The sequence below is a fragment of the Orcinus orca genome, chromosome 3, assembly GCF_937001465.1.
Source record: "Orcinus orca chromosome 3, mOrcOrc1.1, whole genome shotgun sequence".
Lineage (NCBI taxonomy): Eukaryota > Metazoa > Chordata > Mammalia > Artiodactyla > Delphinidae > Orcinus > Orcinus orca.
In genome coordinates this window covers 108,162,301-108,189,306 of record NC_064561.1, presented here as the reverse complement: position 1 = coordinate 108,189,306, position 27,006 = coordinate 108,162,301, and the positions used below count along the sequence as shown (strand labels likewise).

General features: G+C 38.6%; 2 protein-coding genes across 5 annotated transcripts in view; one reads left to right on the top strand and one right to left on the bottom strand.

The window, feature by feature from the left end:
• RHOBTB3 (Rho related BTB domain containing 3) overlaps positions 1-27,006 on the top strand; it is a 975,233-nt gene that overhangs the window by 153,255 nt on the left and 794,972 nt on the right. The window lies entirely within an intron of this gene.
• The window catches only part of ELL2 (elongation factor for RNA polymerase II 2), a 71,117-nt gene continuing 47,034 nt past the window's right edge, over positions 2,924-27,006 (bottom strand). For all 4 annotated transcript variants that reach the window (XM_004263518.2, XM_049707073.1, XM_033400865.2 and 1 more), the window contains 8 exons: positions 20,499-20,758; positions 17,661-17,785; positions 17,412-17,499; positions 15,084-15,651; positions 12,432-12,498; positions 8,939-9,110; positions 6,938-6,982; positions 2,924-6,846 (listed from right to left, as the gene is read on the bottom strand). In XM_004263518.2, the coding sequence (XP_004263566.1) occupies positions 6,730-6,846; positions 6,938-6,982; positions 8,939-9,110; positions 12,432-12,498; positions 15,084-15,651; positions 17,412-17,499; positions 17,661-17,785; positions 20,499-20,758 (1,442 nt within the window). In that variant the 3' untranslated portion in view covers positions 2,924-6,729. The remainder of the gene's footprint in view (positions 6,847-6,937; positions 6,983-8,938; positions 9,111-12,431; positions 12,499-15,083; positions 15,652-17,411; positions 17,500-17,660; positions 17,786-20,498; positions 20,759-27,006) is intronic.

Sequence of the window (27,006 nt, the reverse complement as noted above, 5' to 3'; positions counted from 1 at the left end):
GGTGTGACGCCTCTAGTTTGGCACTTTCCCCCTCCTCCCTGTCTTCGTATCACTTGCCAGCAGTGGCTGCTGGGCTGTTCTCAGCTCCTCCCTAGGAAAAGTGTAAGATCCTGAGGTCTCCTCCTGCTCTGGTGGCTGTCATTTAAACATCTTCATTTCATCATCTACGAAATGAAGACAGTTGTTTGTTCTAGGTGCTGTTGACGGGCCCTGCTAGCTCTATCACTGCAGGAATCCCAAAGTCCTTTGATTATCTTCAAAATGTCAACTGCTTGGAAGGTTATGGAAGTGCTAAGCATTAAAAAAAAGGTCAGGAAAAGCACATGTCAAATTTAAAGGAACATCAGGCTAGAGACGCTTAGACTGCCATCCTCTACCATGTCCCTAAGTAGTGGGGAAATGAAACCAGAACCTATCTGTCAGTTATGATAAACAATAAGTTTTTAAACCATTTCATTTTATGTTCCAAACCATTATAGACCACGTAGATGCTCATATTCCAGAGGTGACTAGAGGTATGAATGCCAGTGCTGGAAAGAGCTGTACCTTTTGAAGGTGTCCAGTTAGTTATTCAGGGCAAAGGGATTCCCAAAGTCAATCTGCCATCAGTAACTCATTCCTTAATCATGACTTCGGGAAGATAAAGTGGCAAGGCACACAAACCTGAATGATACAGCAGTCTTTCGCAGTAATCCAAATCCTCTGGCCACATGAATTTTAAATGACATATATGGATAGCCTGCCTCATTCATTCTTTCAGTAAATTACTATTGAGCACCTTCTCTATGCCAGGCACCAGGCTAGGAGCTGGGGACACACCAGTGAACAGGGCAGTCTCTACTCTCATGGAACTTATTTAATTAGTAATACAATTAGTATTTAATTATAATTGTGATAAGTGCCGCAAAGGAGAAGCATAAGATGAAAGAGAACATATACTAGGGTGACCCAAGTTAGTCTGAAAGGTTAGAGAATGCTTCCTGGAGAAAGTGATGTTTAAGGGGGAGATCTTAAGGGTGAGGAGGGCTTAGCTAAGTGAGAGAGGGATGGAGGGTAGAGCCGGTGGTGCAGAAGCACTGCAAGCACTAAGTAAGGCCTGGGGGTGGGCGGAGCAAGGGTACTGGAAACCCTGAAGGCAGGCCCTTGTGACTGGCATGGAGTGGGAGTGGCAGGAGATGAGACTGCCTATGTGCACCACAGTGGAACTCTGTAAGCCCCCTGGAGTTCACGAAGTATAGAAAGGCAGTCCGTCATTTCTCAAACATGGTGGCCGATAATGTGGGCTCAGGCTTCAGGAAGCACTCTCCCGTATTTCACAGACCAGATAAGGAATTCTTATCATCCTTCTCCAGATGCCCAGATTGTCCCAAGTATCTAATTACAGCAAGACAAACCAGCCTGGCCACCACACTGAATTAAACAGGCAGGAGTTGTAAATAATAACACATCTCCACCATCATACAGCAGAATCATCTGACCCCAACTGGAGAATTAAGCAATCATAAAATATCAGAGCCACCTATTGCCACAGCCAGCCTCCGGCCCCAATCTCAGAAAGGTAAAACGAGTGGGGCAGGTACGTGTAGGTCTACATCAATAAAACCCCAAACGCTCCACCTCGAAGACTTAAGCTTCTCTCAACCTTTGTCCCCTTTGTAATCAATCAAAACAGACTCATCCTCACCTAGAAAAATAGTGCTCCAACAAACTGTCCCTGTTGCATTCAGCAGACTGCTGGTCTTCAGAACTCCCAAGTGCTTTACAAACAATAATTGAGCCTCTTCCATACCCCAGTTAGAAGGCATATTTTCACCCTGTAGCTGAGGAAAGAAGTTGAGTTAAAAGACAAGTACAATGTCAAATGTCCAGTGGGGGAGGGAGGGCTGCTGAAGTAATTGCAACATTGGGAACCTCATTCACTCCTGGGGCTCCTCATAAACCCAACCAGAATCATGGCTGGCACTGAGCATTCTGGGTTTTTAATACTAGCGCTTACTTGAGGCTCGCTTCCTTTCCTCCTCCATTAGTCATTCGGAAAACTTGTAGAGACTGCATGCTAAGGATCCAACTAGAATGTTCTTATGTCTGTCACACTGGATACCCCTTAGAGCTGGAGTCTTTTACTGAGACAGCCTTTTAATATGAAGAGAACATGATGTGATTCCAAGACTGTAACCCTGCTTCTTCTCTCTACCCGCACTGCCCCGATCTCCTTCCAATAGCCCACTGTTAAGATAGCACACATTTGAAAATAAAGGACACACACGTTTTCTCAAAAAGTATTTTGGCATTCCTTCAAATTTATCATTTCTGACAAAATCAACTCACTGAGAATGATCCATTAGGTATCACTCCAACACCCACATTCTAGTCTCCGTTGAATCAAGAGTCTAGCCCTGTGTGGTGTTACTGGACTTGTCACTTTGTGATGGTTACCCTAACCCTAAATAGGTACCAATATATGAGTGGCAGTATGGAAAAGTGGTTAAGAACAGATACTGGAGTCAGGCTTCCCAGTCTCCACTGTTTACTAGCTGTGTGATGGGCAAGTGTCTTAACTTCTCTAAGCCTCAGTTTACTTGCGTATAAAATGAGGATAGCAGGGTTGTGCTGAGGAGAAATGGGACAATACATACAAAGCGTGTAACCCACAGAAAACCCTCAATAAATGGTAACTGTGATTATTGTTCCCCTAGGAGATACTGCCTTTGGAGGGGATGTCCTCCACTTGTAAAACAGGCAGCAGGGGGTCCTGGAGCAAATACCCTGTGTTCCCACTTCCTAGAGTCACCAACAAGTAATAGCTCTGTCCCAGGAAGATCATTTACATTAGGGCATCAGAGAGAACTTTGTTGTGGCATGTTTTTTTCTAAGACAAAATTAAGAGCCTTGAAATGAGACAAAGGAAAAACGAGTACCAGAATTGCAAAGTTAACATTTTTATTGAACTGAAATTGGTGTAGAACAATAGGGGCCACCACAGCTGCTGAGCTCAGTTAACTGAAAAGTCTCTGTGACATTTTACCTTGCTAACATGGTTTGGGTAGAACAACTGAGAAGCAGCATAGATATATATGTATATATTTTTAACACTTCAAAATATTTTGAAATGAGTCTCATAGCCTTGTTCAGTTGTCAGGTTACAAAGAACATTGATAACATCTTCTGTTGCCTTCATTTAGTCGTGTCAGTTAATATCTTTTCCCAAAAGATTCCTCTCAAAGCTGGCTATAATTTTTCCCCATCTGGTATAGAATAAAAGGATTTAGTAACACTTAGGAAGTAATAAACAGTAAGAACTTTAAAAGTAGTAAAGGCAAAAACCACTCATATGTGACTCAACACTCACACGGCTGGAAAGACAAGGAACTGGCTGAAGAGTTTCAGCCAAGTTCCAGAAACAAAGGACACACTAGTGGAAGGGGTAAGGCAACCAAGCAGAGTGTCGGAACTGATGGACCATTTGTGTCTAAACCTCATCTCAACACCTTGCTTCAAACATGAAAATATGCATTTGTTTTACAGAATAAGGTGAAATATTTTAAGGGAAAAGAAAACTATTAAGGTTAAAAGATCAATCAGAGATGAAGGAAAATTAATACTGGATTTTTATAATCAATGCATGGAGCTATGATATCAACTGACCACACCAATTACTTTTGTGAGAGCAAGTACTGAACATCTATCACTACTTACAGTTGAAAGTTAACCCCTCTAAAGTATTCCAGGGGAAATAAATAACCAACGAGATAGGAAGTGAAGTCCTCACATAAAACAAAACCACATCTAGTTAATGTTATTTTGGGTTTGTATTAAATCAGCTGCTCGCTCATTCTGGAGTTAATTTATGGTTGTTGGTAAAAATCATCAAGAGTGCTTCAAATTACTTAAGATGAAATGTGATGAGCAAATAATAACACAACTCATTGTCTCATCTTGACAATGCTATTTTACACTTACTACTTCTCTCAAAAAAACCCCCAAAAAACAAAAAACTAAATAAATTCTACCAGAGTAACTGATACTAAGTGGCCACCCATTCCTGCAGCAATTATTGGAGAGAATCTAAAAATCTTGCAGTAGGAGATGAAGAATGATTATAAATATCTTAATAGGCTCACGCCCATCTTTAAAAGAGATGCAGCCTTAGGTAATAGCAGAGGCAGAGATTCACAACTCTCAAATTTGCAACTGATGATAGATACACATTTTGCAAGGATCTGCCCAATGTACACGACAAACATCTAAATTAAGGCTTTTATAGGTAGGTGGTCAAGTCTACGGGTGTGCAATGCTGGATTTTCATGAAGCATCTCCAGCTTCCATTATTACCCAATTTGTAAACCAGAAGATGTGCTGATGTAGATGGGTAGGAGCTCCAAGGGCTAACAATTAGCCAACTGGAAGGTTTGCCTTGTTTGTAAACAAGTTCTAAAATAAGCGTTAGCAGTGAAACAACTGAGAGGGTGCCACAAATGATGTAGAGAGGAAAAGTGAGTTGCACCTGCTGACAGGGAGGGGCTTAAAAACCAAAGCCAATAGCCGAACCTCTTCAGTTCAAGACTCTGAGATTTAGAGACCTAAAGGTTTATTGTTACTTCCAAGCCAATTGTTCTCACACTTTAGCTTGCAAAATCACTTGGAGGATACTTATGAAAATGGGGCTATGTGGGCCCTATCCCCAGAGATTCTAATTTGGGTGATGCAAGTGGTCCAAGCACCTTGCTTTTGAGAACCACCACTCATAGCAAGTAGCAGCACACTATCTTTGATTAAAAGGCCATGATGTCTAAGAAATGACACCGATGAGGTCATTACCTACAGACAAATCCCTCAGGAGACTCTACCATATGATATGAGGACCAAATTTATCCCCAATTAAGTTTCCTTTACTGCTTTTTTTTTTTTTCCAACGGAAAGTTTGATATCAGTGAACGCTTAGTAATGATTGTACCAATTCTGAGGTAAAAGGAAGAGCACCAGGGATCTCAATGCTAAAAGAAAATCGAATTCCCCAGGAGGTCCATGCTACGTAGAAATCAAATTGCTGTGGTAATGTTAGAGTTATAGTGCACAGGGTCTTGTTTCAGTCTTTGTAAAGTATACTTTTGTATACTTTTACTATATTACCTACTCTTTCCTGTTAATGTTTTAGAAGAACTCCGAAGAGTAAGTTTCATCTACACGCTCTCTCAGGTTTTCTGGACACCAACATTTTCTGGTTTACAGTGATACACAACAAAGTTATTTATTTTTTTATTGTTTTGGATGCTGGAGACAAACATCTTTATTAAAGATACCACCAAAATTTTGGCAAACATTTCAAAACATATTTGTAAACATAATGCTTCCCTTTTAAACTGGCAGCACTTTGAAAAACAATATGATAAGACAACACAACTTGAATCAACATTAGTTCAAAATCCTTATATTTTTGACCACATAACTTATGTTCCCACATGATAAAACAAATGATAGTTTAAATCAACGTCAACAGATAAACTCCATGAAATGAAAGTTTGTGCTGTTTGATGAATCACAGTATGTTATGGTTAAATATATCCACTCTTTTTTTATATTCCTGGCACCCAGGATGAAAAAAAAAAATCTTTAAATATACATTTCATGTAGGTAATAGCTTCTTTGCATATCTCTCTTCAAAAAATACTTTATAGCAGTATATAAATAGGTTACCTACACATTTAATTTTATAATTTTGCCCCAAACTATAGATCTGTTTCATTTTCATAACATATCAATTTTGCCCAACATTAATAAAGTTGACAAACTGTTGAAATGGAAATGCTTTTGTCTTCCACGATAGAAGTAGCAATTTGATAGGAAAAAAAAACCTACAGTAACACTCATCAGTTGTTTCACCTGAGCGTTTGGCCTACTGAGAGTAGCAGCTTTTTTCCTTCACGCACGCTCACATCCACACCACCTCTGCACACATACAGGTCGAGCACACGCTTTCAGACGCTGGTAGGCCACAATGTGCTTCCCATTGCTCGAATCAAGTGGGAAGCAGTGTAGCTAATGATTAACCACACTAGGTACACAACTAGCAAACACCTTAAGGCAACCATTGCAATGGGGGGTTAATTTGCAGGGCAGATTTACTGTTCTAGATCAAGTCAGACTATATATACACATGTGTATATAGATCTATACACATACACACCTTTCTATTTCTTAACCCTCCAAAACAATGTTTTAAGTTTTTTTGTATTTTGTGCAAATTTCTAAATGTTCTACCATTTAAGGCAAAGAGTTCATATTAAGAAAGGTCAGAAAATAGGCTTATGTTTATCCAAAAGCATTTCACCTTGTACATTACTGTTTTTTTTAAACACACATAACTTTGAAGTGTGGACACTAGATCCCCAATATCTAAAAAAAATCATTTCTAATGACAAACACAGTTTTTTAAGGAAAAAAATTGATTTGAAGTACAGACACTGGATCCCCAATATCTACAAAAAAAATTATTTCTATTGACAAACACAAGTCTTAAGTAGGAAAAAAGGACCAGAAAAAAGCAGCTTCAAAAATGCAAGGAAACAAAGTAAAATGCGGCGGGGGGCGGGGGGGGAAGGTAACTCAAGTTTACTAATACTGAAACTTCCAACAGGCAAAGTTTCATTTTTTAGAATTTGAGAGCAATTCATTTGGAATTTTAAATAAATAAGCTTAAGTTTATTCACATCTTCTGGTCCAAGCAGAGCTCTAGTGCCATGACTCTGCTTGCTGTTGGTCAAATTCACCTATTAGTCTTTTGATGTGAGCCAGCTTGTTATGAAGATACTCGCATCTGTATTTTTCTTCATGGTAATTGGGACTAGACTGTGGATGAAAAAAAGAGTGAGGAGTAAGACTGTGGAATTCATAACACTTCTCAACTAAAGGTCAGAAAACTAACAGTGATAATACCTACCTGTTTTATCTTCTGATATTCTTGTAAGACTTCTTCATGAACACTCTAGAAAATTAATAATTAGAAATCAGAAGGGAACTTTTTTCTTTGCAATGTAAACAGATAACACACAATTGGCAAGGGTGTGGGAAATATTAATGATGGAACTGTAGATTGGTACAGTCTTTAAGGAGGGCAATTTGGCAACTGCCGTTAAAATGGCAAATGCAAAACTGACTCAGCACTTATACTTTTCTTTCAGATTTAATTGTGAAATGACACATGTACAGGGTTACTCACTGTAGCACTGTTTGTAAAGCAAAAGAAAGTAAACAAAATCTAAATGTCCATTAATCCATACAAAGGAGTACTAAGAGACCATTAAAAAAGGGGAAAGTGCTTTATGTGCTTACATAAAAAAATTCTCTAAGATATACATTGTCTAGTGAAAAAAGCAAAGTACAGAACAATTTATAAGTTTGGTATCATTTGTGTATAAGGGAGAAATAGAATATTATATCCTAGGAATTTTTAATGAAATCTGATAAATAATGTATCATACCTTAACTTACTGGAACGTAAGACAATGGTGGATCTTATAAATGATGACATCTTAGATTCAATTACATATGGTATATTTGTGAATTTGCTTGTGTATATATATCTTATAGTCAAACAGACCTCTGAAAGAATACGATGGAAACCAGTAATACTGATTGCCTCTTGGGAGGAAAATTGGGTGGTAGGGGAAGAGAGCTAACCCTTATGTACTACATAACCTGTACTATGGATCTAAGCAGTTTCCAAATGCTAACAGTTATTCTGCACAACTCTATAATCACCTCACTTTATGGATGGGGATTTTGAGAATTTTCAGTCAAGTAGCCTGCCCAAGGTCACACAAGTAGAGCTGAGAATCAAATCCAAGCAGTCTGGCTTCAGAGCCTGCTCCCAACCACTAAGCAATTCTTAGAATTATATTTTAGTTTAAATATAATCATGGTATACAGGTAAATAACTATATAGAAAAAAATAAACCCAAAACCATATCACTGACCTCTTGCACTGCCAACCACTCACTCCTCTGGCAAAGTTTTCTATAACTCTAGGCAGCTTGTTTAAAAGATTAAGGCCCACTAATAGAAGACATAATGAATCTCTAGGGCACGGATGCTCCCAGGCTGTTTCCCCATTGTGGGAAAACCCACCCCATTTTCTCATGTAGGTTCCTGTCAGAACAACAGTGGGCTAGGAAGGAGGCACCGTTTGTGGCTGTGAAGTGTGACAAAGTTATCTGTCATACACAAGGAGGGAAACATCCATTTATATCAATCCTTTGGCTAAGAACTCTAAGAACAATCAGTAGGCAGGTCAGGCTTCTACTGCTCTTTGTCAGCTGTAGTAATATTACCACTTAATGTAGGCAAGTGAAAAGAGATTAATACCTGTTAACAAATGGCAGTCTCGGGAAGCTGGAAGCACCATGCTTTTCTTCACTTAAACCCCAAGCCTGAGTGGTATTAAGCCCCCTTTATATTCTATGCCAGACTGAGGTTTAAAAAAATTTTTTTTTAAAATTTACTCGAAATAGTAATTTTGGGAAGTAGCACCAGATGTAAGAGCTATAGTCTAAGTTGAGTTGGCAATGCGGTCAAATATTTTGATGCCAAACCTTGCTTTTTGTTTTTCCTATTTTGTTGTCTGTATTTTTCTCAATACACTATATATTATATTACAGTAAGTATGTAAGTATATATTATACATTTTATACATATCATATTGTATGAAAATATCGTTTTTTCACTGGAGGACATATAGGCTCATCATGTTTACTTATTTTCAGGAACTATTTCCAGTATTTATTTTCCTAGCTCATTTTAAATGAAGGCCAGAAGCTGCAGAGAGGCTGGTCTGAGAGAGGACTTGCTCTGAAGGCTAGGAGGGTGGCTCAGGATGGGAAGGGCAGAGAAAGAAAGAAGGTAAAATACAGAAGTCAGTCCATCTAGGAACAAATGTGTTTACCTGATACTCTTTTGAGCCTGGAGAAAGGCGCTTTCGCTGTGCATCCAGTTTGATAAATCTTCTAGCCACCGTCTCCATCCTGGCATGCAAGGCCCTATACTCATCGTACTCAGCATTGAAGTCATCCTTGTAATTCTGGCGTTGCTCATAGGAGACAATAGCAATATATTTTCTAATAAAAAAGACAAACGATAAATGGAGAGGAGCTACAGAATAAACATGATGCAGAAGCCTGAGATTTAAACCAAATATTTAGAAACTATATCGATGCGTGTTTCCCTAGACTGAATGCCGCTCTGCCACTGCTTGCTGCCTTGTCACTCCTTCAAAGACCTTCCTGGTAAAATTATCCCACAGGAGAGTTTAAGAACTTCAGTGAAGAAGAATAAATGTGAAAAAAACCATGGTGGAAATGGAATTAAAGTGCAACTAGAAGACAACACTTACACACATGTAGCTTCCTAAACCTTTCTCTACCCCAAATAATTTACTACCATGCTAGCGGCAGAGGCCAACCCATCTGTTACGAGTCACATGGGGACAGAAGGATTGGAGGGGTAATGTGAAACCGGGAGAATGTCACAGTCACTAAGTGCTGAAGTCAAAGCTCTTTGTAGACCTGCTGCTTTGTTTTATCATTTTTTAAAAATGAGAGACCAGAAAAAATAAAAAAGGGGAAAAAAAGGTATATTTCTCTAGTTCTTTTCAAACACTTAATGTCATACTCTGTGTAACAGAAAGCCAGTTTTATAGTATTAGTTTATTTTCTTAATAAAAAGGCCACAAATGTTTTACTTCAGGGTGTGAGTATCTCTCGGGACCTAGTGAATGAAGGCCACCTTCCCAGAGTGTCAGTTTATTCAGTGGTGGTAAGTCAAAACAGCATTTTAATATCAAAGTTAATATTATTTGTTTGTGGCTCTGGGCCTGGGTCTTTTTGTACTCTGTGCTCCTGTCATGGAATGCAAAATTCCCTTCACTTTTTGAGATAAAAATGGAGATTTCAAAGCAATTTCAGGCAGGTGGCAGGAGCTTCAGGGTGCTCCAGTGGGTATACACATACTCTTCATTGTGGAAAACTTTGGGAGTTTAGTCCTCTCCAAAATGGTTTTAGACATTCTTACCAGTTTTATTTAAAATGCAGTAGCACAGATGCCTAGTTGGAAATGTGAGAAAAGTGATGCAGTGAGCAACCTTAATGTCCTCATTAATATTTTTATTCATGCTGAGTTAGACAGTGTGGAGGTTTAATTTTCTAAGTGTAACTGAGACAGTGGTAGTATGCTGATTTAAAGCTGCCCTGCTAGTGTCCTTGCTATAAAAGGAAAACCACCAGCCAAGCAGTGAAACAGGCCTCTCTAGACACGGGCTGTCCTGACTGCAGACCAGAGAGAGCCCGGGGTGGGGGGTGGGGGGGGCGGAGAAAGAGGTTCCTGGGGATAAGCATACATAAGCAAAATGGCTAAACTGATCGTGAAACTCAGGTTCAATTTGTTATATAAAATATTTATCCCACTTTCTCAAAAGCACACCTGAGGCCATACCCTCCATATTTTATTTAATAATTCTCTCAGGGAAAAGTACCAAACTGGCCAACAGTTGTGTTGCTGTTATAGAAGATTATTTGGTTATACTGGCATTTGAATGAAAAGCATGTCACTATTTTTAATAAAAATTGTTATGGTTCTACAGCTGGCTCTTAATGTAGTGATGGAATAAAATGTTAAATACTTTGGATAATTCACAACCACAAGTAACAGAAGTATTCTTATTATATAAAAATTAGGAATACTGTGGTTAAGTATGAATTATTCAGAGGTTGATCATTAAAGGTTTTATAGTATGTCCTTTTGGTTTTCTTAAGAAACAAGTTTAAGTTCTGTATTTTTAGTGATTTTTCTGAAAATTCATGCTTTCTCATCATTTTAAGAAAATTTGCAATGTTTATATAAGATAGCTTTTGTTAAAATAAATTGCTCTTAAGCAAACAATCACATAGGTTATGTACTTTCATGATTTTAAAAGAGCTAGAAAATGACAAACATACAGAAATGCACTGAGGCAGATGCAGCAACCATCCGTAGATCAGTACGTTAAAAACAAGTTATTAAATAAAGAATTAACTGCTTAAGTTGACAAAACACGGCAACACTGAATCCGTGGGGGGAAGGTTAGAATCATTTTTCAGTCTCCCCACATGATTTTGTCCTATGTAACAAGTATACAGCACTATTACAAAAAAGAGAAATTCAAATTCCGTCATAAGAGAATGAGAGCACAGTACTGCAGCTGTTATTTGAGGGGGCCAACTTTCATAAGACTTTTAAGGAAACGCATTTGGAGAGGTGAATGCCCACGTCAGTGGAGCCAGGCACTGTCCCCCATCCAGCCCTTCCGGGGCCAACGTAGTGGCAGCAGCTTTTCCAAGCTCCCCGACAGAACTCTAAAACCATACACCACCTCAGATGAGAGAGTACTCAGCATGGTTTCTTGGGTTCCTTTTAGTTAAGAGATGATAACCAGCATTACGGTTTCATGCTATATCATTCCCCAATAAGTATAGCTTTCACCACTACTGTTAAGCAAAAGTAACACACTTTTAGTATAAAATGTTCTCTACTCTGGAAATGAACATTTCATGGGACATGGAGTGCTAAACTTCATAGTTTAACTTTGTCCACCATGAGATGCTACTGATAGAGAAAAAAATGTTCATACAGCCCAGATTCCATTTCCAGTCTACATTTAAGCTATTTGTATATTTGTTCATTTTCAAAGCTATTGGTAGGCAAATCTGTTTGCTCTTTCACTCTCCATTTTTCCAGGCTTTTGCAACTTAATTATTTTCTTCTTACAGAAGCCTCTGAGTCTGTAAAAAAGCTAGAATTATGTGTCCAAGTTATAATTTCTGTGATAACCAGTTACAAAAAAGTCCCCAGCTTAGCACTGAGCAACTTGTTGTCATAACAAGAAAAATACTATAACCGGTATTAAAGTGAAATGATCAAATTTTACTGCTCCTCTTAAAGTTAATTTGATAAACTTCCATCTGTCCATCTTGTGTTAAATAAAAATCCATCTGTCTCTACTTGTGTTAACTGCAGAGGTTTAAGTACTTTATCACTAATAAACTGTCCCTTTGGGGGGCCCAAGTGAATGACTGTGCATTGATAAACTGTTTGACTTTGAAGAGTCAGATCCCTGAAATCTTCCATAATCAAACGCTTGGCCTGGCCCCGGAACAAAGGACAGGCTTCTCTATACTTAAAGACCACCGAGCGGAGCTCACAGCAGGGAAAGGCACAACCTGCTCAAGCCAACACGGGTGGACTGGGGACGAGCAGGCTTAATGGCAGCCTTTCAGTTGCAGGGGTGGCTCCAGGACTCTATTTCAGGAACTTCCTACTTTTCTGATTTGCAAATTATGAGAAAAGAATTTGCAAACTTTCTAAAATTAAATAGTTCTCTCCCATCAGCAGACATCTGAACTTACATCAAATAATCTGGGAGTTCAACTGTTGAAGAAGCTTCCGTGGAGGCAGTGCAATCCTCTTTAACTCCTACAGAGAAAAAAAATTCAAGCGTTCACCAAAGGGTATGGTTACAAAATGCCTATAATTCTAAAATAGATCAGAAACATCTGGAACACTTTTCCTCAAATTCTATTCTTCCATCTCAATAAGCAATAGTGAGCAAGGAATACAATTGAACAAGAACAATAGAGGCCCTATGACCAGCGCCAGCAGAACCGACGCCAGGCATTGAAAGCACCCTGGCTACTGCAGTGTCTGCACAATAAAGGAATTCCATCTTAACCCAAGGTCAATCTTCTATTCTTTCAACAACAGTTGTGGCATCTGCCCAGCAATTCAAAGATTGTGGTGGCAGATGCAGCCAGACAACGGGAGATACAAACTTTACATCAACATCTACTTTTCATAGGATTCAAACAAGGCAGATAAGATAGTGAAGTCAGGTAGCAGACTATTTCGATGGCTGTATTTTTACTGCTATTCTTTTTGTATGAAGACAGTGGAATTGGGCAGGAAGTTTTCCTATCAGTTTAAAGTAATTTAAAATAAGTTATTAGTGAACACCAATTTTTACTCCTCTAATCTCTAACCCTCATAATACTGCACAGATTTGTTTTTAAGAGGACAAAATAAAGTGCCAGTTGCTCAGGACTGCACTGTGATAGTGTATAAAACCCCTCAGTATTCCATTTGTTCGAAGGTACCATTTTCCAGAGGGTATGTTTAGACTTTTTTATGAGGTTAATTTTTTATCATTCAAAGTAGAATTAAATTAATAACTCGAACCCAAACCCTGCCTGCTAGCAAAACATACATGTTCAATATAAAACAAGTGAGAATTTAATAATTTCTTGGTTTAATATTTTAAAGGACAAAGCGCACTAAACAAATTATGCAGACTCTGTGGGCTTATTTTGTGTGCGTGCGTGTGCGTGCGTGCGTGTGTGTGCGTGTGTGTGTGTGTGTGTGTATTTGATTCAGGCTTAGGTAAAAGCTTGTTTTTACAACAGCCTGAGCCTTAAAGGAAAAGGCATCAAGTGCACATCACCTGGCTTCTCCTTTGCCACAGACACCAGATAAATTGCAGTAGAGCAGAGGATGTAGGTCTGAATCTATCCTCAGTTTGTGATAATCTCGATTGGCTTTGAAAGGTACTACATCCTCAGTGAAGGATTCAGAGACTAGGCCTGCTTCTCTCGGTTTCCAGCTCTGAGAAAACTCGAACTCTGCTATAGTGCTCAACATTCTGGGATCCAGTCTCTGACTCAGGATTACCATCTGATGGTGGGAAGTGTGGAGAGTGGGGCATACCCAGGAATCTGGCTTACTAACTCTGAACATGAAGTTTTATTATCTCTTTTTCTCTTCCTGATCTGGCAAATTCAAGTACGATAGTGTTTGAGGGAAAAAGCTTACACCTACCTCTTGGGCCACTATATACTACCATTCTGATCTACATATTTCAACAGATATGCTTTGACAAGCAATATCCTCAATCCAGGTCAATAAAGGTACTGCATCATACTATTCCATAATCATAGCTTCTCTCCTATGGTAAAAATGGTCAGTTAAATCTAAGGATTACAGACTTTCAGTACTGTGGGCAAATTACAGAAAGATAAAATTCCTTAAAGTCTAATCATTAAGGTACTTTTTCTGAAGTTGTATTTTCCTGGGAAATTTTACCTTAGTTATGCTGGGTTTAAAATGGGCAGCAGTCCTAAATGATGGTTTTGAATCTTCTGTATGTTGGTATGCAAGACATTAAGTTCTATATATATAAAATAAGAGAAATCTAATTGTGTCATTAGGTTTTAAAGATCACTACCCTCAGGTAAGCAGTCTTTCTACTGATTAGCTTTTCTTTAGAGGTAAAGCATTATTTTAGGCTTCTTTGGGTCTCTAGATATTTGGCTTTGAAAGCTTCCAAAAGCTTGAAATGGTTAAATTTATTAATAATGGTTGATGTTTGCTAACTAAAACAGTGTTCTCAAAATTGAAAAAAAAAACAAAAAAAAACCCAAGATGGATCAAGCTAATCACCAACAGCCTTGCAGAAGACAAATTGCTTTCACTCTGAATGAAGATGATGTTATGGATCTGCATATATAATTTTACCTCGCCTGTTTTATAAAGAATTTGACATTTCCCCTGTGCTATTATTAATTAAAGCAGGGTTGACCCTGCTTCTTGGTAAAGAAGGACCTGAGTACTTTTATTGCTAATTGTGTGTCTGGTTAAATCAGTTCAAGAATGGCATATAATAGGTCATGTTGAGGTTGCACAATACTGTGACAGCTCTGGAAAAGCACAACAAAGTTCACCTTCTAAAAGGGGGTCTTTGGAGGATGACAGGGTCATTTTCAAATGTCACCATCTTAAGAAACATAGAAACTATGTTTAATAGTTGGCTAAAAAGAGACAGAAAATGACTGCTGTAAAATGCAAGAAAAAAATTTGCTCAAAAGGACAATACTAAGATTAATAACTAAACGGAAGGTCATTTGATAAAAAAGCATTACTAATTATAAGCAGCATAATCTCATACTCAGGATAGTCTGGTCTTCCCATTCATTTAACCCATGTAGTTGGTTTTTACAAATGCAAAATACCTTCATTGGAATCCGGACTGGAGTTGTTCAGCTTGGCAATTTCCTCTTCTCTTTTAAGGTCCTCTTCCTTTTCCTCAATCATCTCAATGTCGTGCTTTTTTATTTGGTCCTTTTCCTTGTGTCTTTTAGACTTCTTCTTGGACTTTTTGTGAGACGAATGGTTTTCTTCCATAAGCTTTGGACATTTTAGTAGAACTGAACCAGGTGGTAAGGTTTCCAGAGAAGTCCTAGAGGTATATTTGTCTTGCTGGTCCTCATAGATACTACCGTTTTGACTAAAACTGTCAACAGGTAGGTCTTGAGTCCCCCGGCCTTCTGGAGTGCTAGGGGAATTGGAGTGAGAATTTACAGTCTGAGGAGGATTGGAGACAGGCAGGTGGGTTGAAGGCAGCGGTGGAGGCGTGGGGATGGCAGCGGCTGCAGGGGGCAGCGGGGGGCCTGCAGCAGATTTTTCACTGGTGGGATTCAAATGACCATTTAATGTTGGCGGCACTCTATTTGTCAGGTGAGATATTCGAGCTTTTTTATTCATTAAAGGATCAATGAAATCTGAATCTAAAAGCCGTTTCTGGGGTGGGGGGGGAACAGGGAAAACAGATGAGCCAGTTTGCACTAAAATTCAATACATGTGTCACTCGTTACTAGAAGAACAACTGAGTAATTTTATTCATACTTAAATTTATAACCAGTTTAAATTCATTACCAGCACTGTGTTAACCATCCTCCAAGCTTAAGCACAAACAATCTACAATAAATTTTCATGTCTAATGTAAAAAAGCAGAATCTGGCAAATATGTTTCTTGAAGTACTTATACTTTCTGATCATACAGCTCCACCCTAAGTTCCTTGAGACACTAGGCCAATTTATGTGGATTATACCACTCAGGAGTATATTAAATAGAGGTGGCCTCCTTCCTCTGCTGGCCACAGCTGACCTAGTTATATTCAGTGAGAGGAAGAAGCAATTTTTAACATTATTGGTTGTCAGAACCAACAAGGGTTAAGTACAGGGCAATAAGCCTACACTTACTTGATCTCTTCGAATGTGCTAACATGCTCCAGTTATACATATTTTGGCTGTCTTAAGATGGCAACAACCAGCACATTCAGAATAATTTCTCTACATATCTCTATCATTGCTGAAATGCCATCCAATTTTTTCTCCCTTAAATATATCTTTTCACTGAATTGGAAGATAAGTCTGAATAACTAGTCCATAAAAATTATATGGAGTTACTATTTCAAAAAATTTCAAAAATCATGCTAATATTAGCCCAATCCAGCAACAACAATAACAGTATTTAAAATAAAAAGGAAAGTCAGATATTTGAAAAGTACAAAGCATACATCCAATGTAATACTGTGGCTAAAACTTCAGCTTGAAAGAAAATAATAGTTAATCATCACATTAATTTATTCTGTGTTGAATTTAGGGCCACTGATCTCACACCTAGTACATAATTAGATCAGAGTATAAGTAGCTTTATAGTAGTTGGCATTTGAGGCTTCTGTAGACAACATACATGCAAGGAAAGCATTGCTTTTATTTTGTTCCTCCTCTGTTCCTCACAATAGGTTTCTAACATTTTCTGACACGTGAATAGCCTTTTGCCCAGGGCACGCTTACTGTTCTCAACACATCTGTCCTGTCTCCCTAAGCCTTGGGAGGGGTGTCCAGAGAAAGGAGCACTCTGTCAACAGCACTGGGGTAGAGCGGTTTGTCTCACTGCCAGTCTCAAAGACCTGAGAGAGTTCAAGGCTGTCTGAGAACCAGGTGGGCTTGACCTCTTATGTTGCCCAGGATCTCCCCATCTTTTTCCAACTGAATCTTTGGGGGGAAACTCTAAGCTGGAATGGAGTTGCACTGGAATATTCTGATTGGGATCTAATCAAAAAGTACTTTAAGAAAACATGGAAATAGCAGAGTTTTTTATTTGCTTATTTTAAAAACATTTTTCCCCAAGAACGTGCTTCAGATAAATTTAAATATCTTCTATTTTCTATATAATCTAAGACTGGATATGGGACTGGATAAGTTAGTGATCAAATGGAAAAGTAGATAATCTTACAACAAAACGTGAACTTCAAGGATTGAAAATCAGAGTAGACATTAAGTACCTTGACTTAATGTAGTGTTATATGGTGAAAAAGAGTTCTGGGCTGGGAGCTGGGACCTGAATTCTAGAGTAAGCTCTGCCGTGAACTTTGGGTAGGGAAGCTGTGCGGCTTTTCTGGGTCTCATTTCTCTCACGTATAAATCAGAAAACCTGAACAAGGTGTCCCCTAAAGTCCATTTCAGGGCTATGATTATATAATTTTATGCAATACCTGAGGAGAAGATGCAGCGTCTCTACTAGAACATACAGGAGATTCTGAACGGCTGGTGCTGGCAGCATTCTGAGATGGATTTAGTTTTCTGGAAAGGACACACATGTTCCAGTTAGGGGGACAATTTTCAAATGTTCATGATAGAAAGCCTACCCTTGCTTCGTTTTTCCCATCTCAATACTAAAATAACAATGACTATAATAATTACTTATTTGCATAATTTTTAAAGGAAAAAAAATAAGAACGTACCTCGAGAGCACTGACTCTAATGACCGTCTGTCTATTTCATTATATCCAGGCCAATCTCTTTGGAGCTCTTTAAAAACATAATCCTTTAAGGTGTATGAGAGGTCCTTAGGATTCAGATTGGCTACCTGGTACATGGTGTGAAAAGAGAGCATTAGTTCTTTTTGCTATTTCTTAACCTAAAACAGGCAACCTTTTGGATTTATACTGAAAATAACTATATCAAATGGCTCCAAGGGACTGCTAGCTTTGCATATGCCAGATCTCAATAAATGCTTTTTGACTTCATTTGGGGAATTAAATAAAACTTTATATACATAGTTAAATATTTTTTTCCTGGATGGCCACTGCATTTGTTAAATAGTAATCCTACATTATGCAAAAAGTGGAGGAAGATTTTTTCTTTTAATCATTTTTTTTTCTAGTCAAAGGAATCCAAAACAGTTTTCTTAACATCTTCATTATTTATTTCTGGCTATTAATTCCATTACTTTTGAGTTACAAGTCCTTGATCACTTGTATTAAGTAGAAACCAAACAGTGCCCATATGTTGGTTTACAAACTTTCCTATCCAGTAATCAACAGAAATTATCTCCATAAACAGTATCAATTCTGATAATCTTGTCTGTCATCTTCTTGGCTTGCTAAGCTTGCTCGTTATAGTTGCCAGTTCTCCTGAAGAACCGCTCTTTCAAAGTCCTTGAAATTCCCCCAAACCAATAAACGGAAACAGAAACGAAAATAACCCCCACATTACTGTTATTATTTGCAAGTGTAATCTTTTCTTATCCCTTAACTACGGTTCTTTGTGTATCCAGGCTCAGGCTCCATTAACAACATGAATGTATGGATTCAGGGGCCAAACCACGAGTCATTTTCAATGCTGGCAGAAAGATATTCTTTTCATTCCCTACTGGAATGGTCTTTTTTAATAACTTCACTTCTTTCTGTGTCTTCTAAAAGTACTATAAAATATAATATGATAGTTTATGCTTTTCCCACAGCTCAGCTGAATACTAACATTAATGTTGATATACAGTAGAAAATGATAGGTTTATCTTAAAATTCAAATTTGCAAATAAATTAACATGAGATACAACCAGATTTCTCGAAGTGGAATAAATACAACCATCTTACAATCTATATTCTGCTAGCTCCTAAGTTATAACTCTAGCTTCAACTGTCCTCTGGACACCAGACTCTTATATATATATAACTACCTACTGAATATCCATCTCCATTTGGATATGTCTAATAGACATCGTCCAAATAGTATGTATGTAAGACAGGATTCCTGATTCCTCTGCATACTCTTGTTCCTTTTCCATCCCTCCCCATCTCAGTCAATGGCTCAATATCCATTCAGTTGCTCCATTTAGTTGGTCTGGGGCGAAATCCAGGAACTGGCATTTTAAAAAAGTTCTCTAAGGGATTCTAATATGGAGCTAGGATGCGACTATGCTCTAGATTCTATCAAATAAACAATAGTAATGATACTCATATCCCACTTGCTCAGGAATTAAGTATACCTACATTTAAAAATTATATCTATACACATATTCATGATCACATGACTACTGACATACATCAGTAGCAACCTCTGGGTGAACTGCCTCTGCCATCATTTTGCCCTCTCATCCTCTAACCTAGGAGGTAATTTACAACCTTTCTGGAGATTCAGTCACCAAATATTTTGACTTATAACCTGAACCTCCCCCCTTCCCCAAATAAAAAACTGAACACACACACACACACCTATACCCTCATCCTCATTCATTCTTTCATCCTGTCTCTTGAGCTCTTAAAACTGCTATGTGACACATGGGTTTAAATTAAGTGTTTCCAAATAGTGCTCAAATGACTTAATAAGATCCCTGAAATTGCCAAAGATACCTTGGGGATTGGTTAACCCAGAACTGGAGATTATGGTTTTACTCTTTCATGACATTTGGTATCATGTCTTGAATATAAGAGAAAACAGATGAAAAGGACTTAAAAATGTTATTCTTTGAATAATACATGAAAACCTGCAGGTTTATTTTATTTTATTTTTTAATGACAAAATTTAAGAACAACTTTGGAAATGTTACTGCTTTAGAAAAAAATAAAGCAGACTTCCATTTCTGGTGGACTTGAATACTAATCAACATTTATGACACAAAGTCGTTCTAAAAAATACAGGAAGCTACAGTCTGATGAACTGTTGATTTTAACAAAATTACTTACTTTTATACTTAAGCTTGTGATTATACAGTAACTGATCAGTGCTAATACTTTACATATTCATATCCTTTAATGAAGACAGGTGACTGATTTCAGCATACCCAATGGTTGAAAAAGGCAGAGTATTACAGGCGAAAACAGCATGCAGGGCAAGACACATCCAAAACTATTTAGCAGGTAAAAATAGTCTAGCTTATACCGACCAAAGACTGATAAAAACACATTGTATAATTTCACCTACATAAACCAATAAAAATTATGGCAATAGTTTAGCGGATTCAAGACTAAAAGCAGATAACCAAAACTTCATTTACTTTTTTTTAATGGAATTTCAGGGCAAAGTTTGTTTAACCCAAAGGAAGATAATGACTCGAAACTTGATAATTCAGAAGGCTCTAACTTATAAAACCTAGTATAAATGTCTACATTTCAATTAGTTTTTAATTAAATGTTTAAGTCAGGATGATTTAACTTAATATTCATATACCATTGATCAAAACGATCCTGAAATTTCTCTACCTCAGTAATAATGATAACAACAATAACGGCAACAAGCCTTCTTAAATGAACTCCCCAACAAGAAGGTAAGCAGAAGGAACTCTCTCCAGCCGTCCTCACCTGTTGCAGAATTGCTCCGAGGGAGTTCTTGTCTTTCTGATTGACACCGTCTTTCTGCAGTCGAGCTAGCAGCTCAGGTTTCTTATAGGCCTTCAGTGCCAGTAAGTGAATCACCCTGTCCCGATATGGCCGCTGGGAAACACTGCTGCTGCTATGTGTCTTTCGAATGGTATTTGCAGGGTTCATGGGGGTTGATCTTTTCCTCTCAGGCACTGCATCTGAAACAGCTTGAGGTGCTTTCCGAATTTGCACTCTTTTCCCTAAAGTCCAGTAGAAATGACATTGTTACACATTTGCGGGTGATAATATAATGAGCATCTCAATTTCCACAACTCTGATTTAGGTACCTCTTCATTCTGGAAGGAATAAAGACTTCATATTTCAGTTTTCACTTTAAAAAGATATGCAAACAGAAAGCATTCTGAATAAATGGCCTAAAATGTAGATTCAGAACTTTCTGACAGAAGCACTTATTGGAATAAATATGTATTATAAAACTATTTTGGCCACTTAGCTATACACATGGATAATAATTAGTGACACACACCATAGCAACACACTGGAAATTTTAAGGTTGTAGGCATTTGATGTTAAGTGGAAATAAAGTAATCTCCATACTCACCTGTGCTACTTACAGAACTTAAACCTACATATTGTATGTCATTTCGTTGGCAGATAGGAATACAACGAATATGTGAAATGTGAAAAATACCTGTCTATCTCACTAAGGACACACTGTTGGCTGAGCTCAGTCATTAGCTTAATTTCACAGATTCAGAAGCCACAAAGAGGAGAGTCAGGCATAATTTGGGGTCAACATTCACCAGGGCATTCATGAGTGATATTCCTTTTCAACAGATATTACATACTCTAGGAGTCAAAAAGCAAAAACAAAACCAATCAACCAACCAACCAACCACACAGTCTAAGAGGGCCAGACAAGCAGATCTCTCCTCTGTGGTGCTGAGACTACAAGGTGAGTTAGAGGAATGGAAAGTGCTAAAAGCAGGCATTCACACCATTTCTGCACAGGCCAGTGCCATTCACATAATTAACACACTTTCTGCTTAAACTTAACAATGACAAGTGTTTGGCAAGTGGCTATTTCTAGAAAATACTGTGGGCTGTAGTGACCTGAATACTATATGGATGTGTGAAGCCAACAGTACATGGCTGGTCACTGACAATACCTGGTAACCATTCCTTGCTGAAGAAAGAGAGATTAGAATGAAACTGTATTAGACCCTCGCTTTATGATTTCTGAGGTGAAATCTCATACATCACTACTAAAGCTTCCAACTCTATGCCCATTGGTTAAAGAGGGGGAAGAATTGGTAATGACATACAAGGTGGAACAACTGCATTAGGGACAATACTAGCAATTAGAAACAATGGATAAGTAAAAGCAGTCTCTAAACTGCTTGGGTGAAAACAGCTTAATGGGGCAGGAGCTTTACTGAATAGTAGTTCTGTCCATGCTGGGTTCCCAAGGCCTGGCCAGAGGGGCTGTTTGTTTGATACAATCCTACCTAAAGGAGAAAGAAAGGTCTCACTGGCTCTTATATTTCTTTACTATCTGGACGTAACCAATTGTAAATATCAGATCAAAATACTGCACAACAAAGGAACTCAACATTAAAGGGTCACTGCCCAGTGGTAAGAAAATCTATTAAATTAAGGTACAATTAGAGATTTGGAGATAGATTTAGATCTGTTTTCTGTATTTTTCTTAATTCAGAGATAGTTAGATCAATGTCAGATGTGCAGGGAACTAATATCTACCTTGCACCAATTATGGGATGGGGGAGGGACACCGTGCTAAGAGCTTTACACATATAAAGTCTCATAAAGTAACCTGATGAGGTAGGCCTTGGTCCTATTTCACAGATGAGAAAACTGAGGATTTCAATGGGATAAGCTCAAATAGTAGAGTGCTGACTTAGCATTTGGAAGGTTCTGCGATTAATACCCAAGTTTTCCTACTTGTACTTCTTTGTTGGAAAGGTTTTATGAACAAATGCCTAATGTCTGCCCTTGCTTCATGTTAGGCTGCAAGCTTCCTGTAGGCAGTGCTATGGCTGCTTTGTCTATCAGCAGACCTAGATTTTGATGACTTGCAAAGTGAAATGACCAGCCAAGTGTCAAAGTGAATGACAGCAAGTGAACAAGCAGACAGCAGAGGAGCAGAATCAAGGTGGCCTGTGCTGTATTTTTGCACATTACCAGGCTGCCAGAGCCTGAAGACACAATGAAATTTCTAAAGTGGCAATTGCAAACCTTCCAACCCACCACTTCTCAGTTGCAATAGTGTTAGCAAACAGTACTACTTCCTTGAAATTTCAATAGGAATTTTTGGAAAGAAAGAATAGAGTTAGGTCAGACAAGTTTAGGAAACGCTATCAATTCCACACTCCCCTCCCCCTTGAAACCTGTTTAACTTCTACTTCCCCAAACCAAGCTGACTATGGATCCCTCTCCCACACTCGTCTCTAGGGAGCGGGATGAGCAGAGAATGGTTTTTAACTAAACTCACATACACCATGACTGGTCATTTAGAATGAATTCAGGCCAGCAAGGAAGGCAAATACAAATAAAAACAAAAACAGGACTATCACTGTGTTGCAGGCTGCCCTACCTCTTCTGTAGGTCTCACCAACCTCTGGTCCACAGTCTCAGGAAAGCCCCTAGGTCTCCTGAGTTTACCCCACCCTCCCAAAGTAGACATAGGGCTACCAAATAAGGGAGGTTCACTTTGCCCTTAAAAGGGGTCAAGGTATGATGGCTAACAAGAAATTAGAATCTGGACAGGGATGTGACAGCATTGGAGTCTCACCTGGGGCCTAATGCTAGGCTATCATTGGTCCATGAATCTCCTACCCACAAAACACTCACTTCACCTTTACCTCATTTTAAACAGCAAGTTGTAGGGTAACCCATTTCTTTCAAATGATGAAAGAAGAATCCAGCCACACTGGGCCACAGAGTTTTGCACAAAGATCACTTGCTCCCTGCCTCCCCATCAATTTGTGCCTATTCAACCAGGAAGGAGTCCTCTGATTTAAGGTAAGAAAGGCTATAAATGAAGAAAACATTAGTACTCTAAGCAGTTACAGAATTGAGATGCTAAAGCAAAAAAAGAGCAGGAAAATGTGGTTCAAAGTGGGCAGAAGAAAGGTTTTATTTTTATTTTTTACATTTGCCTCAGAAAAGCCCTTTTAATAAAGCCTGTGGGAGAACCTAATTCTCTTCCCAGACCCAACTGCTAATCAATTCCCTGGGCTCCTTATATAAACAGCAGCAGCGGGTCGGACAGAGTTGGGTAATCTGGGACTACATCTGAACCGTTTTGTTTCATAACAAGGAGTCCACTGCTAGCTTCTCCATTTAATATGAGATGGTAAAAGTACTTAGCCCTCCGTCTAATGACTCTGAGTAAACAATCTGAAAGGAAGGTGTTAAAACAGACAATCAGAAAGAGAGCAGGGACGGCAACCGTCTTCTGCAGTTGTTTTTCTGTTCTGTGGAACCTAACTAAAAACCCTGGCAACACTGACCCAAGGTTTTAAAAACACTGGCAGGACCTTGACAGTGGTGTGACTCTGTCATGGTTAAATACATAATCCACTGCAATGAAATCCATCTCCACTACTTAGCATTTGAGATCACTTCTTCAAAAGGTTTACTATCAAAACATATATAAACAAGTCATAGACTGCTAGAACTACAAAGGACCTTAGATGTTATCTAAGTGCAAAACCCCTTATTTATTTTTTATTTTTTTATAAGTTTATTTATTTATTTATTTATGGCTGCGTTGGGGCTTCGTTGTTGCAGGCAGGGTTTCTCTAGTTGTGGTGACCGGGGGCTACTCTTCGTTGTGGTGCCGGCTTCTCATTGCGGTGACTTCTCTTGTTGCGGAGCAAGGACTCTAGGTGCACGGGCTTTAGTAGTTGTGGCGCACGGGCTTAGTTGCTCCGCGGCATGTGGGATCTTCCCGGACCAGGGCTCGAACCTGAATCCCCTGCATTGGCAGGTGGATTCTTAACCACTGTGCCACCGGGGAAGCCCCAAACCCCTTATTTTAATATTTGAGAAAATTAAGGTCTCCAGATGTTAATTGATTTGTCCAAGGTCACTCAAACATGTACTAACATCAAAAATAAGGAGGATGGGGGGAAAAGTTGGGAAAACTGGAAAAAGGATCCTAGAAATCAGGTTGTTTGGGTTATTTTATATACCTAAATAGATATTAGGTATATAAAATAACCAAAATTTACAATTCAATAAATTTCCAGAATTTAGATAGGAGTCAGTGAGCAGACTTAAGATACTGGTAAACTAGAAGTGATAAGTTTCTTTTTTTCTTTTTTTTAAACAATGGGGAAGGATTATAACAACACAACAATGCTCATCATTGATATCAATGGCATAACTAGAACTGGAAATATTACTGAAGAAATAATAACAATGTTTTCTAGGTTAAAGCTTCTCCTGTGCTCCTCTCCAGGCAAAACAGGCCTTCCCCCATTCCCCACCCCAAGCCCACTAGAAGGTCACAGAAGCTCACATTCCTGGTTGCCTAGGCAAGCTGACCCCTAAGAGCACAGCCTTCCCTTCCTTAAACTGGGCTTGTGCCCTAATTCAACTATCAGAGGACTGGATTATGCCACCATACCCCCCACAGTGAGACCAACATTATTCGTATTTGTCCTCTACTCGGGCTGACACTATTAAAAGAAACCTTGCTCTGCAAAGGCTTCTAAGCTGGCAGAGGTCAGCTTTTGGTATCATTTTATATGATATATTCAATTAAGAACTAAAGAGGTATCTCCTGTTGTCTTATGAAAGACACATAACTTGTTAATGAGGCCAAACTCTTATCATTTGCTATTTGCTGATACCAACAACTTGATATGTAAAATGGAGAGGCAGTCATAACCCAGCTCATGCGGTGATTGTGAGATTTAGATGAATAACTACATGTGAAGTGCTAACCAGTGCCTTGTGCATCGCAAGCACTCAGGAAGTGCTGAGTAATATTAGTATTGAAGGGTGACTGACTAGCGTTTTAAAGAACTAAATGGGTCAGTTTTGAGATACTGAAAAAAGCAGGAGGATACAAACTGCCTGGAAGGAAAGAAACATGGTAAAGGCCTGGCAATGGATACAGTTAGAAGAAAAAGATCAAAACATGCCATAACAAGGAAGAGTAAAAAAATCAAAAAGAAACACCAGAAAAGCCAATCCAGATACTAGTCTTTTGCTCTACTGTATTCAGAATTGATTAGTCTTTTCTTAGGAGTAGTGTGTGCAGTTTGGAATTCTGAGGTGAAGAACTGGAGGCAGTCCAGAGGAGAGCAATAAAAATAATTAAAGGCTTGGGATACAGGCCATATTAAGGAAAGTTAAAAGGAGCTGGGGTTACTTGACCTAGAGAATAAAGGGCTGAGGAGGTTAATGACAAGATTTAAGACCAGAGAAGAACACTGCTGTGATGGTGAGTAGCCCAGGGCACAGAGGACACAGCACAGAGGAGAAGGTTAAACAGAGCACTTGTCTGGCAGAGGTCACTGTGGGGCTCTGCAGGGGGGGAACATATGTGTGCTCTTCTTAAAATGGCATAGATGTAATCTGGTTCAGATTTAAATTTAGATAACCTCAAATTCTATGTGGTCACTCTAAAAAATGTATATAAATTATCTGTAGTGCCTATACGAAACCCTGCAAGTTCCAAAATTCCCATACCATCAGGGCATGTATGGCCTGTGTAATTCTGGGTGTTGAAAAGTCTCTTGTGTAAGCTGGGAATGCACTGTACCGACCCTATCAAAACAAACAAAAACACATGGACATAGGGGACGCCCAAGGATCTTTCAATGGAAAAGTACGGTGATCATTGCTAATTTTCAAGCTTTGGAGTAAATCAAGGTGAAGGTTTTCAGATAGTTATATTGGGAAGAAAAAAGAATCATTTTGATTGCTGGAGTCTTCTATTCCTTTGTCAAACATACCAATTTGTCTTACTGTTTATAAATTGGTAGTATTGGACTTAAAAAACACTCTCAAAGCAACAGGGACGGCAAATTCATAGCGTGCACTTAAATTTAAGAGCAGCAGATCTTGTACATTTTTAAAACAATTTGAGATTTAGCCTACTAAAGTTAATTAAGTTACCTATGAGAATAAAGAAAGAAAGAAAGGAGGTTGGAAGTTGTTACCTCATTCAGCAGGAAAGAGAAGATGAAAAATCTCACTGCTAGTAAGTTACTGGGCAGAAACTGGGCCCCGTGGGTACAGATACCTGGGGAAGCCATGAATTGTTGTTAAACCAAACTAAATGTATCTAAGCTAAGCACCAAGTCCCAGGAGCACTGGCTCTGTTCCAAAGAAATACTTATTAAAGATACTAGTGGAGCTTCTCAAAGCTGAATGTATTGTAGCTGGGTCAGCAATGGGAAAATACAGAAGTAGAATTATACCAAACCATGGAAAGATGTTGATTAAGGGA